Genomic DNA, 18,716 nt, shown 5'->3' on the forward strand with positions numbered 1-18,716 from the left:
GAAGGGCAGTAGGGCCTTGATTTTGCTTAAAAAGTGTATTTGGCTTCAGGATGGGAAAGAGAGAGCAACAGTTCTGATTTCTTAGTCACGTACTTTCTCCCCAGCCCAAGGAGGGTGGGCAGTGCCAAGACCTGGGAGGCTATCAAAGACGCCCTCTGTGTAATAGGATCTGGAATTTATTTCTGATGTCATGGTAAGAACAAAAGAACTTTGCTCTGTGTCAGGCTGGAGTAGCCGCAGTGCTTTTGATGGACAGAGGAGCGGGATTCATGTTCTCCTTGAGGTCCATCTCCAGAGCATGGAGTTCTCCCCGAACAAACTTAATTTTCATTTAATAACCCTTTAGAGAGTTGTTCGCTCAGAATGCATCTGAACCCTCCTTGAACCCATTTATGCTTGAGTTAGCACTGTCACTTGGAGTTAACAAGTTCCATATGTTTACCACCCATGGTGAAAGTAGTTATTCCTTTTATTTGTCCTCAAATTGTCTCCAGTAAGCTGGCTGCTTTTGTCTCAACAAGAGTTCATTTGGTTGCCACTAAGTTTGCTCACCTCCTTTCATAGATCAATAAGCTGATCTCAGCAACTGAGCAGCTTTTGAGATGCAACTTTGGGGAGGAAGAGGGGGTAAATATTCTGTAGCGATTGAAGATCTGGGCACAGCAATAAGTGAATTAGCTTCAAATGCAGGCATCTTCTAATCTGTTAAATGGAACCAAAACTCCACAGAGTTTAAGAAAAGAAAACAAAACATGCTTGAATCTCATTTTCAAAGCACTATATTGCTATATAATGATAAGTGATAAAAATGCCTCTTATTTCCCTCTGGGCATTTTCTGGAAACAGACTTTCATTATATTCATGAATTCAAATTAGTGTGCTCTGAGGAAAGATACTAGAATGTGTCTTTGTTTGGTCAAGTGAATTTATTTAATGATGAGATCTTGAGAGTTTGTCAGAAAATGCCACTAAACTTCAATATTTAATTCCTCTCTGATACATTTTCTTAGCTGAATATACGGTTTCACATTCTTGTACACAGTGCTTTAGTTTACATTCTAATCTTTTACTCAGTGCTATAGTTTAAATTCTAGGACACCCAAATTTTTAGAGAGGATTTCTCTCCTCTTGATTATTACAAAGTAAATAGAGCATGGCCTACCTAAAAGTATTCCCCCCCCCATTTTATGTTTTTTTCACATTTTATGCACAGGCTCCATGGGCACTTTTTATGTCTCTGCTATTAAATCTTAGAAGATTTGCACTCTGCAAACTTTTATTAACTATCTCTTCTGTCTCTAGATATACCTATGTATGTTTATTTACTTATCTCTATAGATGAACAACTGTATTAATATATTATGTACAGTACAAAATGTACAAAAAGTTGAAAGAATGGGAAAAATGAAACATTTGATTTCACATTATTTATTAATTTATTAATGATACAAACTCTTTTTCTTTTTACTAGTAATAATATTTTAATGAGAGCCATGAGTTTGAACCTACTTCATTATTTAATACTGGGATAAAAATATTCAGAAGTCTGATTCTTAGTTCAGTTAATTATACTACTTGGTTTTAATAGCTGCTTTGGCTGAAAAAAGATACTTCATATGAATACATAGAACCATATAGAAGAAGTACATCATTGACTGTCTTCCTCAATCACTATATTCTCGTGTCAACCTCCTCCACAAAGTTTGCAAAGATTTGTATTAAAATTCGGCTGTTCTCCATCTTCCTTGATGCCTTTCAGTTGTTTTTTCAAACTAATCAGGTAGGTTGCATGTTTTTATTTCTAAAAAATTGTTTGAAAACCCATAGAGACTCTCCGTAAAATTTCTTAATCAGATTTTAAAATTAAAAATTTTCTGTACATACAGTAGACCTGTTTTTATATTTGTTACATATTATTTTCAGTAAGAAAATCACACACATGTCCAAACATCTTTTTTCAAAATGACTTCTCCATTGCACTCATTTCCTTCAAAAAGAAATTGCTTTCTCATGAATTGTATAAGATCATAGATTAACAATGTCTATTTTGTTTTAAATCCTTGTCAGATAGCAAACTTTTGTACTTTTTAGCTTCACTGTTTTTGCTGCAAAGGCTGTTTTATGGTTTCTTGGCAGGAGTCTTTTTAGATGACTAGCTCTTTTTGTGAGGTTAGTTTGGTAAAAACAGATAATGCAATCTATAAATCCACTTAAATAGGTATTTGTATTATACAAACTATAATAACTTGAATGAAATAGTGAGGCTGGTGCTGTCTACCCGCCCTCTTTTATTTATTTTTTTGCTGTACGCGGGCCTCTCACTGTTGTGGCCTCTCCCGTTGCGGAGCACAGGCTCCAGACGCGCAGGCTCAGCGGCCATGGCTCACGGGCCCAGCCGCTGCGTGGCATGTGGGATCTTCCCGGACTGGGGCACGAACCCATGTGCCCTGCATCGGCAGGCGGACTCTCAACCACTGCGCCACCAGGGAAGCCCTACCCTCCCTCACTGAAGAGTGTCCTCTGGCCTCAGGAGCTCTTGAAGACCCAGATGATCATTAGACCCTCAGAGGAATGGTCTGATGAATATGTGGCTCAATGGATCCATAATAAGCTCCGTAATACAATACAAATCAAATTATGCATTGTACTTAGCACTGAAAATATTATTATAACAATGTTAATATATTTTAATGAACATATTATATTAATACTTTAATATATACTATAATCAATACATTATACTATATATTAATATTATATAATATACTGAATATAAGGCTTAATTTTGTTCTTAATTTTTAGACTAAAAATATTTTAGAAAAATAGTTCTAATATTTTTTTTTCGTATTTTTTGGAGGCTTCTGATCTATAGCAGGAGAGAGACATCTAAACAAATAACTGTATTCAACACGTAAATGAAAAAATAAAAATGCTATGGGATCATGTGGTCGGGGCGGAGAGGGTAGGGCAGAGGTTAAATTCCAGAAACTCAGAGAGGAGATACATTTGAGAGGAACTTGAAGGATGAATGGGAGATTGCTGAGTGGACAAGGGGGTAAAGGACATTCAAGAAGATACACGAAGACAGGAGAGTGTGCCCAGGAAACCCCGAGGAGTCTGCTGTGGTCTGAATATCGGACGTGGGGGAGAGTTAGACATGCGACTGGAGAGATGGACGGGGTTCAGGCAGTGAAGGGTTTCGCTCTGTTGGCGAGTGGGAGCCACTGGAGATTTGAAGTAGAGGAATGACCTCAGTGAAGGATGTGTTTCATTTATATATCATGAACAATATGCACATTTTGAAAATAATTACACTTTTGGCAGATGTGGGTGAAATTCTGTTCAATCTAATTTAACAAATACTTATTGACCATATTCTGTGTGACAGGCAGTATCCCCAAGGCAACACAAAGGTATAATGGTGCATAGTTTACTTGGTAGAAGGATTAAACTGAATATTTACAACTAAGTACACACGTATCTGCATTTATCCTTTAGCATGGTGATGTCTCTTTGATACCCTTGACCTTCGGAACAAATTAACACTGGTATTTAAAACTTAACAATACATATATGAGCCAAGTTTCCAAGCTTATGAGCTCCACTTGAGTATGGATTCCTTCTGCTGAAGAAATGTAAGCATCCTACATTTACACGTGCCAATGTAGAGAGAGAAATCTGTCTACGGTATGGCTTTGAGATTCTATTATTTGTGTCGTTGGTTGGGAAGACATGCCAAGCTGCCTTGCTGGTTTGCCATTTAGGATGTGGAAAATATTGAAAAGGCCCTTATGTCATAAGGAATAAACATTAATTACATTGTATCTTTGAAAATAAAAGTAAAATATATTTTGAAGAACATTTGCAAAAAACAGAAAATCATAAAGAAGAATATGCAAAGCCACCCCAAGTCAGACTTCTCAGAGGTAACAATGGTTAATACTTTATATAATCTCCTAAATATTTTTTCTATGCATATATAAAATATATACATTCTCAAAACGAAAGACATTGTATGTAATCTTTGCATCTTATTTTAAAAATTTAATGTAATTAGTGAATATTTTCATGGCATGAAACATTCTTTGAAGACATTTTTATATGACTGCGCAGTACTGAGTTCTAAAGTTACACTATAATTTATTTAAACGACTTGCAGTTTGAGACATGAGGTTGATTCCAATTTTTTGTTATTTTTTCTTGTAATTACAGAGGTATTCTTTGGCATAGATCTTTGACCGTATCTCTGATTATTTATTTTTGTGGGCTCAATTTCTGAAAAGATCTGAAATCTGTCAGAGAAGTGAACTGTCGAATATTTAAACAGGGTGATTGAAATTGTTCTCTACTTTGGCAAAATCATAGGGAGGGCCTCTGAATGATGAGAGAATACTTCTATTCATCCATTCCTTCAACAAGTATTCATTGAATGCCTCCTAATCCCAGGCTCTGCACTAGGTGCCAAGGTGCAGCAGGAAGCAAGAAAGATGTGTTCACTGTGCTCATGGCAGCGATCTGGAAAGTTAGAAATCGCGGGTCAACTTCTTGTTTTACAGATGAGGAAACAGGGGAAGCAGCTTGCCCAGTTTTACCTAGCCGGCTGTGGAGAGCCAGGATTGGAATATAGGTTTCTCTCTTGAAGTTCAAGCCTCTTTGCCCCACACCAGCCATCTCTCCCCTCAGTGTGATCTTGAGGGCATCAGATCAGGGTTGGTTTATGGTATCTTCTGTATTTAGATCTAACTCTTGGCAAGGTTGTCAAGTGAATGGGGCCATGTGTGCCTTTGGGGCCCTGGCCTCCCCCTTCTGTGCCATTTCCCTTCCAGGAGTCCCCTAGCCCTTTCTCAGGCATCCAGAGACCTCATAATCTTTTCTTATGACTTGTGAAAACCTGCTTTCTGGGAAGGAACGGATATCAGTCACTCATATGTCAATGTGGATGAATTAAGACACTGTGTTTTTTCTTGCAAGGGGCGTTAACTGTGAAGGCATCTGAAGATCTCTTTCTTCTTGAGGAATGCCAGACCTGGTTTCCAGTGGAGCATTTTGGGCAATCAGGGCACACACAGGGTCCTCCGCTGGTCCTCAAAGCTCACAGCGCACCTTCCTGCACACCATTTCCTCCATAGCTGCTTAGCCCAATCTCCTCCTCCTTAAGTACAAGGTCAACGCGGCTGGGCAAGAAAGCTGAGGACATTGTATCCACACCTTGAATTTATTTCCAGCATATTAGAGGGGCTGCTTCGAACACAGAGCTTCAGAGAACAGGGAAACTCATTGCTAGGAAACCCCCTTCCCCCTCCCCACCTGCCCTGTGAGGAGTGTCTCCTCTAGGAAGGAAATTCAATTACAGTCTTCCAGTCACCAGAATTGAATTTGGATGGACTATTTCCTCTTTGGATTCTGTTCCAAATTGTATTCCTGTTGCTGGGTTTGAAGTTAATTAGTGTCACAAATCATCTGTATTTCCCTTCTCTGGAGGAAAGCCTGCCACAGTGCTTATCCTGTCCAGTTAATTGACTTCCAGAGGGCTCATCCCTTCCTGAAAGCACCCTAAATGGCTCTGATGGGTAAGCATCAGGCTTACACATATATGAAATAAAAGCTTGGAGAATTCAAATTTCTAGGTCATAGAAATGCGGATGTGCGTTTTTTTTCTCTCTGAGCATCATAGCTTAGAGTTTTTCTCAATTTGATTGAGGCCAATATGAGAATGCAAGGAACTTTTATCCTCAGGTAGATGCATGTGGGCTAAGGGGAGGAAGATACTCTCATTGCCAGTCAGTGAACTGCTAATAGTTGGAAATAACATGTGGAAAATCTGTCAATTTAATGTTTGTCAACTTAATGTTTGGGATATAGGGATTTCTTAAATTTCTAATGGGGTATTTAATTTTTAAAATGGTTTTGAGTTACAGACTAAGGAGAAAATGCCTCTAGAATAACCTTTTAATTTTTTTTTCAATTTTTAGAATTATGGTAAAATATACATAACATAAAATTTACTGTATTAGCCATTTTTAGGAGTACAGTTCAGTGGTATTAAGTACGTTCATATTGTTGTGCAAATATCAACCCCATCCTCTCCCAAACTCAAACAGAAACTCTATATCCATTAAACAATAACTTTGCACTCTCCCCTCCCCCAGCCCCTGGCAACCTCCATTCTTCTTACTGTCTCTATGATTTTGGCTACTCTAGGTACCTCATATAAGTGGAGTCATATAGTGTCTGTCTCTTTGTGACCGGTTCACTTCACTTAGCATAATGTCCTCCATGTTGCAGCCTGTGTCAGAACTGTATTCCTTTTTAAGGCTGAATAATATTCTATAGTATGTAGAGACCACATTTTCTTTATTCATTCATTCATTGATGGACATTTGGGTTCCCTTCATGTTTTAGCCATGGTGAGTAATGCTGCTATGAACAAATACCTTCGAGAATCTACTTTCATTATTTTTGGATATATGCCTAGAAGTGGAATTGTTGGATCATATGGTAGTTCTATCTCTAATACTTTGGGGAATTGCCAAGCTGTTTTCCACAGCAGCTGCATCATTTTACTTTCTCACTAACAGTACACAAGTGTTCCGTTTTCCCCACATAGTCGCCAGTAGTTGTTATTAAATAACATTTCAACTTTAAGACCCATGTAATGAGGTTGTATTTTGGTATATCAACTCAATTATTTTTTTTTTTGCGGTACGCGGGCCTCTCGCTGTCGTGGCCTCTCCCGTTGCGGAGCACAGGTTCCGGACGCGTAGGCTCAGCGGCCGTGGCTCATGGGCCCAGCCGCTCCGCAGCATGTGGGATCTTCCCGGACTGGGACACGAACCCGCGTCCCCTGCATCGGCAGGAGGACTCTCAACCACTGCGCCACCAGGGAAACCCAACTCAATTATTTTTGATCCTGATAATCCCTAGTTCCGGGTTGCCCTGTGGCTCTTCTTGGATACTATTTGTAAACAGGCAAATGAACAACCCTCCCACGGGTAAGAGTAAATTACAAGGCTTATTCCCCTCAGGAAGGAGGATAATATGTAGGGGAATCCTTGTCAGATGGAAAAAAGAGTGGAAAGCCAGCCCCTGAGGGTCTTGCTGGATGGTGGAGAGAGGAGGAGAAATAGAGATAAGACGGAGAGGGAAAAATACCTGTGCAGGCTTTCCCCGCTCTGTGTGCAGGGGTGTGATAGGAGTGAGAACACCTGAAAACATCAGAAGGGTTATGGTATACTTAGCTGGAAAGGATATAAGCCATGGTGTGCTTATAAATGTTTAACAGCTCTCTGGAAAAACAAAAACAAAAACAAAACCAACCCTGATTTTGCAGCATGTGCCAATTTGCACAGTGTAAGTACTTCCACCGTGGCTGATTTCAATCTATCAATGTGAACTCATTGAACATGGAGCTGGGAAGAAATGTGTAATAGCATATCATTATATAGTCTTTCCCCCATACACATGTAACAGTTGTAAATAACCTCAAGAGCATAGATAGCGGTTACATGGAATACAATAATTAGTTTTGAGTATTTATCACATTTATTTTTAATATAACTAATTGTAAGTTTGTAGAAGTTAAGTGTTAATAATGGTTGTTTCAGAGAGGAAACATAGGAAGAACACTCTTTGACATAAATCACAGCAAGATCTTTTTTGACCCACCTCCTAGAGTAATGGAAATAAAAACAAAAATAAACAAATGGGACATAATGAAACTTAAAAGCTTTTGCACAGCAAAGGAAACTACAAACAAGATGAAAAGACAACCCACAGAACGGGAGAAAATATTTGCAAACGAATCAACAGACAAAGGATTAATCTCCAAAATATATAAACAGCTCATGCAGCTCAATATTAAAAAAGCAAACAACCCAATCCAAAAATGGGCAGAAGACCTAAATAGACATTTCTCCAAAGAAGACATACAGATGGCCAAGAGGCACATGAAAAGCTGCTCAGCATCACTAATTATTAGAGAAATGCAAATCAAAACTACAGTGAGGTATCACCTCACACCGGTTAGAATGGGCATCATCAAAAAATCTGCAAACAATAAATGCTGGAGAGGGTGTGGAGAAAAGGGAACACTCTTGCACCGCTGGTGGGAATGTAAATTGATACAGCCACTATGGAGACCAGTATGGAGGTTTCTTAAAAAACTAAAAATAGAATTACCATACGACCCAGCAATCCCACTACTGGGCATATACCCAGAGAAAACCATAATTCAAGAAGACACATGCACCCCAATGTTCATTGCAGCACTATTTACAATAGCCAGGACATGGAAGCAACCTAAATGCCCATCAACAGGTGAATGGATAAAGAAGATGTGGCACATATATATACAATGAAATATTACATATATATACAATGGAATATTACTCAGCCATATAAAGGAATGAAATTGAGACATTTGTAGAGACGTGGATGGATCTAGAGACCGTCATACAGAGTGAAGTAAGTCAGAAAGAGAAAAACAAATATCGTATATTAATGCATATACGTGGAACCTAGAAAAATGGTACAGATGAACCGGTTTTCAGGGCAGAAATAGAGACATAGATGTAGAGAACAAACGTATGGACACCAAGGGGGAAAGCGCAGGCGGGGCTGGGGTGGTGGTGGTGGGATGAATTGGGAGATTGGGATTGACATATATACACTAATATGTATAAAATGGATAACTAATAAGAACCTGCTGTATAAAAAAATAAATAAAATAAAATTCAAAATAAAATAATAATGGTTGTTTCAGGAACTGACTCACAAAAGTCACGGAACGTTAATCATTCGTATGTGCAGGCTGCTGCTGTAAGCCTCCGTGAACACAGCCCAGAAATGATAGTGCGTCATTAGTGAAGGGAGTGGCTGCTACTTGAGCCCCAGGTCGTGCTCCTGGTTCCCCAGGCCCAGAGGGTATGTGGGGTGCGATGCAGCGGGTTCTAATGTGGAAATGCTGAGGCTTCAGTGGACCAGCAAAGGCCTGGAGTCCGTATGAAGAGGCATCAATGTGCAGGAACTTTTCTGGAGTTAAACGCCAGGCCTATGGACTTTGGAAATGAATGCCATCATGAACCCCCCCTGGCCAGTCGTTCTTCAGTGGTCATCTGTCCAGGGAGCCATCCTGGTAACCATTCTTCAGCAGCGTCCATTAAGGGTCCAGAACACCCTAGTTCTCATCTGTACCCCAACTCCCCCCCTCTTAGGAGATCTCATAAGCTCTGTTCCCAGATGCCATTTTGGAGAGAATCAAGGGGGAGGAAGGGAGGGAATCCAGAAGATGGAGAATTTATCCCAAAGAGACTAGGTCATCTAAAAAGAGGCCAAACTGGAAGGCAACTGTGATTCCATAAATTAATATATTTAAAGTTTGTTTTTCTCTCCCTTGCCACCCAGGGGGGTGAACCTTTGCAAGGGAGATTAAGGAGTTGTAGGATAAAGACATGGCAGGTTCTTCGCATCTCATGTGGTGTGGGCAATATGTGACCCTGATACGCCCCTCTACCTTTTCTCCAGGTGTCACTACCTGTACCAGCAAAAAGTAAAATAAGTGAATGCTACTGTCATGAATTGGGTTTGAGACTATAGGCAGGTAATGTTCCTGCAATTTGTCCAAAAAATGAAGGAGGGCAATGACTCGAATGTTCCATGGTGCTGAGGGTGGAGTGGTGTGCGGCTGTGACTGGGAGTTGGAACTGGGAATGGGGTAACTCATGAGGCAGCGTAGTGAGCAGGGTCCCAGGGAGAGAGCCCTGTACCTTGTTGGAGGAAAACGGTGAGAGGGAGATGGAATCACGTCACGTTCTCCCAAGAGTCTGCTAAAGCGGAATTTTAGTTTCTTCACAGAAGTAAAGTGAACTTTATAAGGTAGGATGGCATTTTCTTCTAATTTAAGTTTTAATAGTCGATTAGCTGTAATTTTTAAAATATTTTTATTCTGAAAACGAATTTTCCACAATAATGCAATTAGTTCCAAAAAATGAGCTCATTTATCTGGCTTTTCTACAAAGGACAATTGAAACATTTAAGGCAAGATTCACTTATTCATCTCCATTTTAGGATGGAAAGAAAGTAGCAGACTTCAGATACTGGTCAAGGTAACAAACTATGGGAAAGCTCCTTTTTCTTTTCTTTTTTCTATTGGTCATCTCCTGTGTAAGAGCTTTACATTATTATGAATATTTTATAGTAAGACACTTGTTTCTGACTTTCTTTATAAACGCATTTTTAAATTTAAAGGCACACAATAAAGCTTTATGCATTTATTAAAATATACACATTTTGGTAAATTTAGAATTTTCCCTTAGTGTCTTGATAAATCAATATATTGTCAACATCACAGTCATTTAAAAATAAAACACACTTCATAACATAGCTGCATATTATTTCTTTCTTCATGACACTACACACCCCATTGTACAGTGCACCAATGGGAATTAGAAACCACAAGACAAACTTTAACAAATACAGCAAGTTCATACCAGAAAAAAAAAAAAAAAAAAAAAGCAGAGAACAACACCAGAAGTTACCATCTGCAAAAAAGCAAGTTGTAGCTCTCAAGGACCAAACAAAAATGAAACACGTTAGTAAAATTTACAAGCTGTATGTATAACTTTGGATATGAATTAAACAGTAACGTTTCTTTTCCACAGTGAGAAAAGCTAGAATGGGAGTCCTGGTTAGATGGTGTGCCTATATGGGATGAGGACTATAGCTGCTCTTTAAAAGACCTGCAGCCCCTTCTATCAGCCCAGATGGTTGAGGTATTTATGCGCCATCATAGCATTAACTGTGTTTTTGCTTTGGAAGGTGGGTGTTTGATTTCCAGGGTAGAGTCTAGCCTCTGAAAGCGTGAGTGAGTGAGACAAAGTACCTGCAACTGCCACGACCAATTAGTAGGAGACGTACAAGGAGCAGCCTTCTCAGAATGAATACAGTCCTTCATAGTCTGCACTTCCTGGGAAATTCACATGACACACAATTCCCGTTACTCAATGCCACCAATGTCAATGTCAGGAAAACGGGAAAAAAGAGCACAGAGGGAGTCCCTAATGAAAAAATCCAGGCTGCCCCTGTTTCCTAGTTCTAATATCAAGCCATTTTCTTTCCTTATTGTATCAAAATGCACTAAACGTTCTCACAGAATAAGAAATTACAGCTACCTGCCTTCAGAAGACTTCAAGCCCAAAGCTGTCTTTGTGAAGGTCCTATGTGAATTTTGTAACTCCATGCACGTAGCATACTGTTTAATGATTTCTAACACTATTTTAGTTGATGCTACAGAATATATGTTCACTTTTGATGGTCTTCAAAACTTCCACTAATCCTTTTTGGGCGTTAAGTCCTAAAAAACGAAAACATTTTCTCAGAGAAGTAGTTATGGCACAAGGCAAGTGCCTAGGTATTTCAGAACGACGAGTGAGTTACTCAAGCCGGGCAACAAAAGGAAAGCCTTTAAGAAAGAAAGTTGCTCCTGAGGGGGGAAAAATTACAAGAGCCTCTCCTCAAAAGTCTTAGAGACAATAAAAGTAGACACAGGACTAACAAATTTGTACACGAAAGGGGCTTTCTGCTAGCCATCACCACTCCAGTTGAGAAACGCAAACTCCTTTGCGGAAACAGCATCCAAGTTCCCGCTTGGGGCGGGACCTGCGGGTTGGGACGCTGTCCTGCGCTTGCGCGTCGTTTACTTACACATTATTGGCTGTCTCAAGGCGGCGCCATCACTGGTTACCAGTTGGCGCCTGTCTTTACCTGTAGGCCAGGGGGTCCTCAGCGTGCGGGAGGTGCGTGCATATGGGAGAAACTGAGGCTCCGTGGAACTCTGAGATAGAAAAACCTTCCTGGACAAGTCTTGTTCTAAACACCATGGAGTGCGAATTCGACGTGGCGAATTTGGAGGGCGGCGAATTTGCTCCGCCCTTTCCTCCAGCGTAAGAAATTAAGCTGGCCTTCGGAGTGCGCACTAGCCCGAGGGCTTAAATCCCAGCGTGGACTGTTAACCGCCGCCAGGACTCGGTGAGTTGACCCCAACTGTGGCTTCAGACACATTCTGACATCTCCACCCAGCAAGACATTTTAATCTGAGACACAGAATTAGTAAACGTGCAGCTGACCCTCAGTGGGCTTCCACTGACAACTCGGCCCTCCTAAAATCTAGTGCGAAAGGGGACAGCAATTTCCTCCAGTCTTTTAGACAGATTCTCAAACTCCTGTAGCTTCTCTTTATAATGCGGAGAAGAGGTAGCCCCTTGTAAAGTAGATTCACAAGTGGGATGTAAAGGAGTTCAGGTTCATCAACTCTTTTCAGAATGGGGGAAAGACATTTCTTCGAAGGAGTTTGTGCTTTGTTTCCCCGATATTACTAGGTTTATATCCTGACCAACCACAGGTTCTAGAGAAAGATGGATCATTAAATTCAACAACCTTTCCCCCCCTTTTTATTAAACAGGCACATCATGACCATTATGTTGACATTTGATTAGCTATTAGTTTGTTACTAAGAAGGAGAACTGGATTCTTGACCTAATTCTGTCATTCCTTTCCTTTCACAAAGTGGCTTTACACTCGAGTAAAATCTTGAGCTGCACTTTTAGTGTTCAGGTTAGATAGATATAAAATGTTGTTAGGTTTGGTTGTTTAAATTTACTGTTGAAAATTTTAAAGTGGCTGGGAAATAACTTTGTGTTGTCTGTCCACATGTTAAATGACTATACGTCTCCTAAGTTGATGAAATCAGACAGGATTTCAAAGGAAGAATCATACGTTGTTTTAAGTATGGATATTTTCCCCCTTTAGGTATGTTAAATCAACTTGGAGTGTGTATGTAATTTCTCAGCCCCTTGCTAGGCAGATGAAGCCACTGCCCCAGCTTCTTGAAGTCCAGCCTTCCCTGATTCATACTTTCATCATTTCCTCATTGCCGCCCCACCCAAGGAGAGCCAGCCAGCTCAGTTCAACATTCACATCTATCTGTGCGTGAGCCCTGACTTGCCTTCTCAGCATTATTTTCTACAGTTCTAAATACAAATCATGTGCTCCTGTCAAACTAGCTTCTTGCTTTTCCTTGAAGGAGGCACGGTACAAATGATTAGTCAGGAGACAGCTGTTAGCCACAGTCTACACCTTACTCATGCTGATCCTCCAGCTGGCGAGCATCTCCTTCATTTCTACCTGGCAAAAGTCTCCCCACCCCACAAGCCTCAACACAAGGGCTGCATTCTCTATGATCTTTCCGATGGAGGGAGGTCTTTTCGATATTTGAACCCTTACAGCACATAATAAGCTCTCCACAAAAAATTGTTGAATAAATGATATTTCCTTTTCCCTTCATTCATCCATCCACCCATCCCTCTGATCAGATATTTATTGAACATCCACTATATGCCAAGCACATGCAGTTGGTAAAATCTGGCTCTGAAGCTTATTATGGTATTGCAGTTCTCTGCCCTCGTGGGGAAGGATATATTCTTATCATCCAGGAACACTTCTTGTTGTCATTACCAACAATTCCATTATGTCTTAAGTTGCCTCCTCATTGGCAAATCTAGCAGTGCATGTCAAAGTTCTGCATTTGTGCACTAAATACACGTCTAGCCTTGTCTTATCCTTTCTATTTCTATTTTTATTTGCCTCAGTTCCTCACTTAATCTTTCTGTATTGTATGTATTTTTATAGCCACCTGAAGTCCTCTTGAAATGAAGCAGAGTGCTAATAAAGAGCATACAATTAAAAAAAATCAAGTACTTGCCTCCAAATCATAAATCCACATGATGAAATCTCACTGAAAGAGCTCTTGCTACAGAGGAGTCAGTAAAATAGAGGTCTTTCTTGGACTCTGTTCAAGGGGCTAAGTTTCTGAGGTAACTATAGGGTGATCTTACTTATAACGTGGTCCCACAAATATGGTCTTAAGAAAATTAATTAGGAAACGCTACTATAATCATTCTGGTGGCTTCTGGTATTTGAAAACTGCATTGTGAAATCTAGGACTTTCACGGAGGCTGGGAAACATGAGGGAAAAACATGTCTATTTATCTTGAAAAACTTTTTCTATCATATTGACTAACTTTTTTTAAAAGCCAAGGTCACTGGTGAAATGACTAATCAACTTTAGAGCAATAAGGAGAGCAAAGCTTAAAAAAATATAGATGCTACTGGTGAGAAATGACTCCTGAAATGAGAATGATTTAGAGAAGGCCTTCAAGAAATCAGTACCAACAGGGTTTACCAAAGCATGCCTTCTCTCTTCTCATGCTGCAGAAACTGCATACATCTGCCACCAGACAATGGTTACGCTAGTACCTACACCTTACTAGCAAAAGGAAGCTCTTTCACTCACGTTAGGATTTTGTTATTTTTGTATTCATATTTCTCTTTGAACGCTTTTAAGGAATACAGCCCCATCCCATCTGTCTGGATGTGTCTCAGGTTTAACAGGTTATATTTAAACTAGGCAGATTTGTTGAGTCCTAAGACCAGTTCGAAACTTTGTTTTCACAAAAATTACTGATAGCGAATTTAATCCCCAAGGATGTATTTCACACACCAGGCACTGTATCTTTATGGTTAATCTTAGGCGAGAGAAAAATGGCATTGCCAAGCCTTAAATTAAAATGAAAAAATGACCTCAGGAAACCAGAGCTCTAAACACTTAATATAGAGGAATGAAAAAGAAGATCTGGAAACAGTAATTATTTGAATTTAAATGGCATACATTGGCTATGGGTGGGATATGCAGTTTATTAAAAAAAAAAAACTAGTGTCAGTTGATCTTTTAAACAATATTATGTTAAAGCCCAGGGCATCAACCAAGAGGACTTGTCAGGTTCGGTTGTTTTATCTACATTTATCAGGCTCTGGTGCTGCTTGTTCCCTGGGCTGTGAGCCTCCAAGGACAGATGTTACATTTCTTTTTATTCGCATTGCTTAAGACTTGATACATTCTTGATCAGTGTTAGTTTTGCATGAAAATGTGCTTTTGCCTCCTGTTTATAATCCTGAAACATGCCAAGGTGGCACAAACCTCAACCTTTAAGAAAGAATAGACTTAAACATTAGTTGATGTTCTGGAAAACTTTGGGCATAACTCTAGATCCAGGAGACAGAGAGAGCAAAGAATTTGCTATTGCGCCTCCCTTTCGGGAAATTCTCACAAAGATTTTAGCTTGATCCAAATTGTGCCTTCACATACATGCGTGCACATCTCAAGGCAGTGTTGGAATCCCTGTAACCCAGGACTAGAATGCATAGACCATGTGTTTTTTTTCTTGTTGCAAATGTTCTCTTCCAGCTTGTTTCAGAGAAAATACCTTTAAGAGCCCCCTCTATGGCCCAGATTTAGACCTTACCAGATTTTTCTCTGGGCCTCAGTGAAACTACTTTGGGAAATAACAGGAAAAATACACATCTAAAAGTGAGCTACTCCAGAGGAATAAGGTTCAGAAGTGAAATGTGACCTCATGGAATGCAGTTACTAAGTAGCTGTGCTTCAATATTTTTGTTTTCAGAGCAGCACCCAACAATCAAGTGGTTGCATATCTCACAAAACTACAGAATTTATAATTTTAGAAATCTGAAGTAGAGTTTGCAATGTGATCTCAGTGGCTGGGTCACTTTGCCTTGTAAAGCTTTTTTATCTGATCGCAAGACAAACAGCCTACTTCTTCAAGGCATACTAGTGCCATGAAATCATGCTCCTACTTTGCCCGCTTTCATCATATCACCAGGAGCTTAGAGTCTGGTATAAGAGAAGGCATGACAGAGAGTTAATTTTTGCCAATGCCCTTCTGGCCTTCACTGCAAGAGATGGTTATTCAGTTTTTTTTTTTTTCCTGGGCATTTAAGTAGAGCTTTGATGGTGCTTCTCACCATATTATTGGGTCTGCATGACTGCTTTATGGTGCGTCTGAAATCTTTGGGGTCATGGTCTCAGAGTCCCTGACCTTTGCTGTGTCCTAAAGTTCTAGTTGGGAGATTGTGAGAACCTTGGCAAAGGACAAGAGGCATGCATCTCCATGAATTTGTTTTTGTGAGATTGCAGGACACAATGTGGCTTGCTGAGGAAGTGCCACGTGCCACCTGGCCTCAGGGAGCAGCTCTCAGCCCAGCACGCTGAAACAGAGCTTTGCCCTTGTGGTCTCAGGTGGCTGACATGCCGCCTTGTGCCCACCCCTGCCTGCTTTGGCACATCTCCAGGAGGAGCTGCAGCCTCAGTGTGGTCCAGGAAGTTTACTCCCTGCTTCTTGGGGCCTTAGAAGCGGAAAGATTCAACCAGCAAAGCGAAGGCCTGGGAAACGTTTGCTGCCATCAGCTCTGATGGTTGCACCTAAGGTAGAACTTCTTGTAGCTTCTTGTTTAGCTTTTTTGTTTTTGTTTCTTACAAGGGGACCAGCTATGGGACCTGGGTTAAGCCCTTCGACAGAACCATCCTGAAGAGCAGAAGTGGCAAATGACAGGCTATGACTGGGGACTGACTTTGGGGAAGGCTGGGTTTTTGCAATGAGAGCCAAAGACGTTTCCACCTTCTAGCCCACAGGTTAAGTTACTGAAAATAAATCACCATCATTTCTACACATTTCTTGCGTGTTTGCTCCTACTCTGGAGAGTAATCTAACTCATCATTGGCAATCAGGGCCTCTGAGTTCTGTTTGTGTTTGCTTTTGCTCTTCGCCTTGCTGCTCGTCTGGGTGTTTGCCTGTGCATCTGACATCTGCTGGTAATAGAAGCCTTTGTCTTCGGCAGGCCCGCCCCAGTTCTCCTGGCTCTCGCCCTCTGTGGCATAGGAGAAACCTTCTTCCACCGAGAAGGGGTCGTCCACGTCGTAACGCTGGTACGTGCTTTGGTGCAGGGCTTCTTCTCGGGCGCTGATTTCCAGGGTGCTGTTCCAGATGCCGTACCCAAAATAAATGAGCATACCTGTAGGTGGGAGGTGGGGGGAAGCACAAGTGGGATAAGCAGTTGCTTTGGGATCTGTGGGTCAAGCAGGGAGCTCACTCTCAATCGTGAAAGCAGAGCTGGTGCTGGTTGTGTTTTCTTTGGTCTATACAGTGTACTGAAAAGACTCGAATTAGATGCTGTTTAAAAATTGGGAGATCTTGCATTAAGCAACCCATATTTACAGCTTCCCCTAAAAAAGTCAGAAGGACTGACAACACTGTACCCACATTCCGATATGGAAACGTTTGGCTGAGGTGAGAACTGGCTGCCTCTTTAGTTAGGATATGGGCTCTTGAGGTCACCTCAGTCCCCCCTCCCCTGTTGACATCTAGCTCACTGTACTCATGTAGGTGCTCGCCAGGAAATGTGCATTTTCTACTCTGGATTAAATAGTTATGGATCACCAGCAGTGTATTCCCAACCTTCTCATAGCATCTTATTATCCCATACCTGCACTTAGGGACTCCATCTTTTATTTCACCACGTAGCAACATGCATATATGATCCTACGATTTACTTTGCCATTTTTCACTCACCAAAGTCATAATACATTACTGCCACTCAGCTGTCCACTTTCATCTGTGGACTCTCACAGTGTCTAGTGCATGCCACTGTTTCGGCCCTTAGGGTATCTGTTGTGTGCTTATCTGTACAGGGTGGTTCTGTTTTATAGACTGTGCAGAAAACTGGCACTTAATGTTTGTTGAAGGAATGAATGAGAACTCCTGATACGCATGCAGTGTCCAGTGCAACCTTCTCATTCCAAGCGAAGGAAAGAAACCTGCCTTCCTAGTTAATACGTAGTATTAATATGGGCTAATGTTTCATTTCTATTAGAATTTTTAGGAAAAGATATATGAAAATAGTTTGAGAGACCCCATTTTCTACCTTGAAAAGCCCATGAAGGCTCAGGGCCTGGAGCGCTGAGAACTGTAGCCTTGGAGGCCATGGGGCATGATGGTTAAGAGTGCGAGGTCTGGGTTCAAATCATGCCTCTATCACTATTAGCTGTGTAACCCTGGACCAGTTACTGAGCCTCTTTGCGCCTCAGCTTTCTCTTCTAGGAAACCATGAGAGTACTACTGTACCTATACCTTGGGGTTGCTGTGAGGAGGAAACGAGATAAGCAGTGGTTCTCAACCCTGGCTGCACCTGGAGGGTCACCTGGGGAGTTTTTGCATAATCCTGATACCTGAGCCTCATCCTCTATAGAGATTCTGATTTAATTGGTCTGCAGTGTGACCCAAGCATAGGTGTTTTTAAAGCTTCACAGGTGATTCCAGTGGTCAGCCAAGGCTGAGAACCCCTGAGATCAGGAATATTAAAGCTCATGATGTGGGAATTCCCTGGTGGTCCAGTGGTTAGGACTCGTCACTTTCACTGTCATGGGCCCGGGTTCGATCCCTGGTCAGGGAACTAAGATCCCACAAACTGCGTGGTGTGGCCAGAAAATGAACAAACAAAAAAACAACTCCTGATGCACATGCTTCACTGCCAACTTTGGCCATTTTGTGGCCTGGCCGCTGGGGGCCCCTCGGTTATGCACCCTCCTTCCAGGCCCCAACACCCTCTTCTCGGTGGCACTAGCCTCTTTGACTTTGCTAACCCTGTGGGCATCTGCTGGGCTGTTTGCTTAGAACCACAAGGTGAGGCCTGCTTTCCGCTCTGGTGCTTGAGGTATCCTGCTTCCTTTTGAATTTGCAGTGTGTCTTTTTAAGCTTGGATTTCCCCCCACCATCCCCCAGTGAAATCAACTTTCCAGGAGCCAAAGT

General features: G+C 41.1%; 1 protein-coding gene across 1 annotated transcript in view; it reads right to left on the bottom strand.

Moving 5' to 3' along the window:
• Nucleotides 1-15,817: 15,817 nt before the first annotated feature.
• SLC7A14 (solute carrier family 7 member 14) overlaps nt 15,818-18,716 on the bottom strand; it is a 119,203-nt gene continuing 116,304 nt past the window's right edge. The window contains exon 8 of the mRNA XM_067738018.1: nt 15,818-16,923. Coding sequence (XP_067594119.1) covers nt 16,601-16,923 — 323 coding nt within the window. The 3' untranslated portion in view covers nt 15,818-16,600. The remainder of the gene's footprint in view (nt 16,924-18,716) is intronic.

The sequence above is a fragment of the Pseudorca crassidens genome, chromosome 5 (assembly GCF_039906515.1).
Source record: "Pseudorca crassidens isolate mPseCra1 chromosome 5, mPseCra1.hap1, whole genome shotgun sequence".
Lineage (NCBI taxonomy): Eukaryota > Metazoa > Chordata > Mammalia > Artiodactyla > Delphinidae > Pseudorca > Pseudorca crassidens.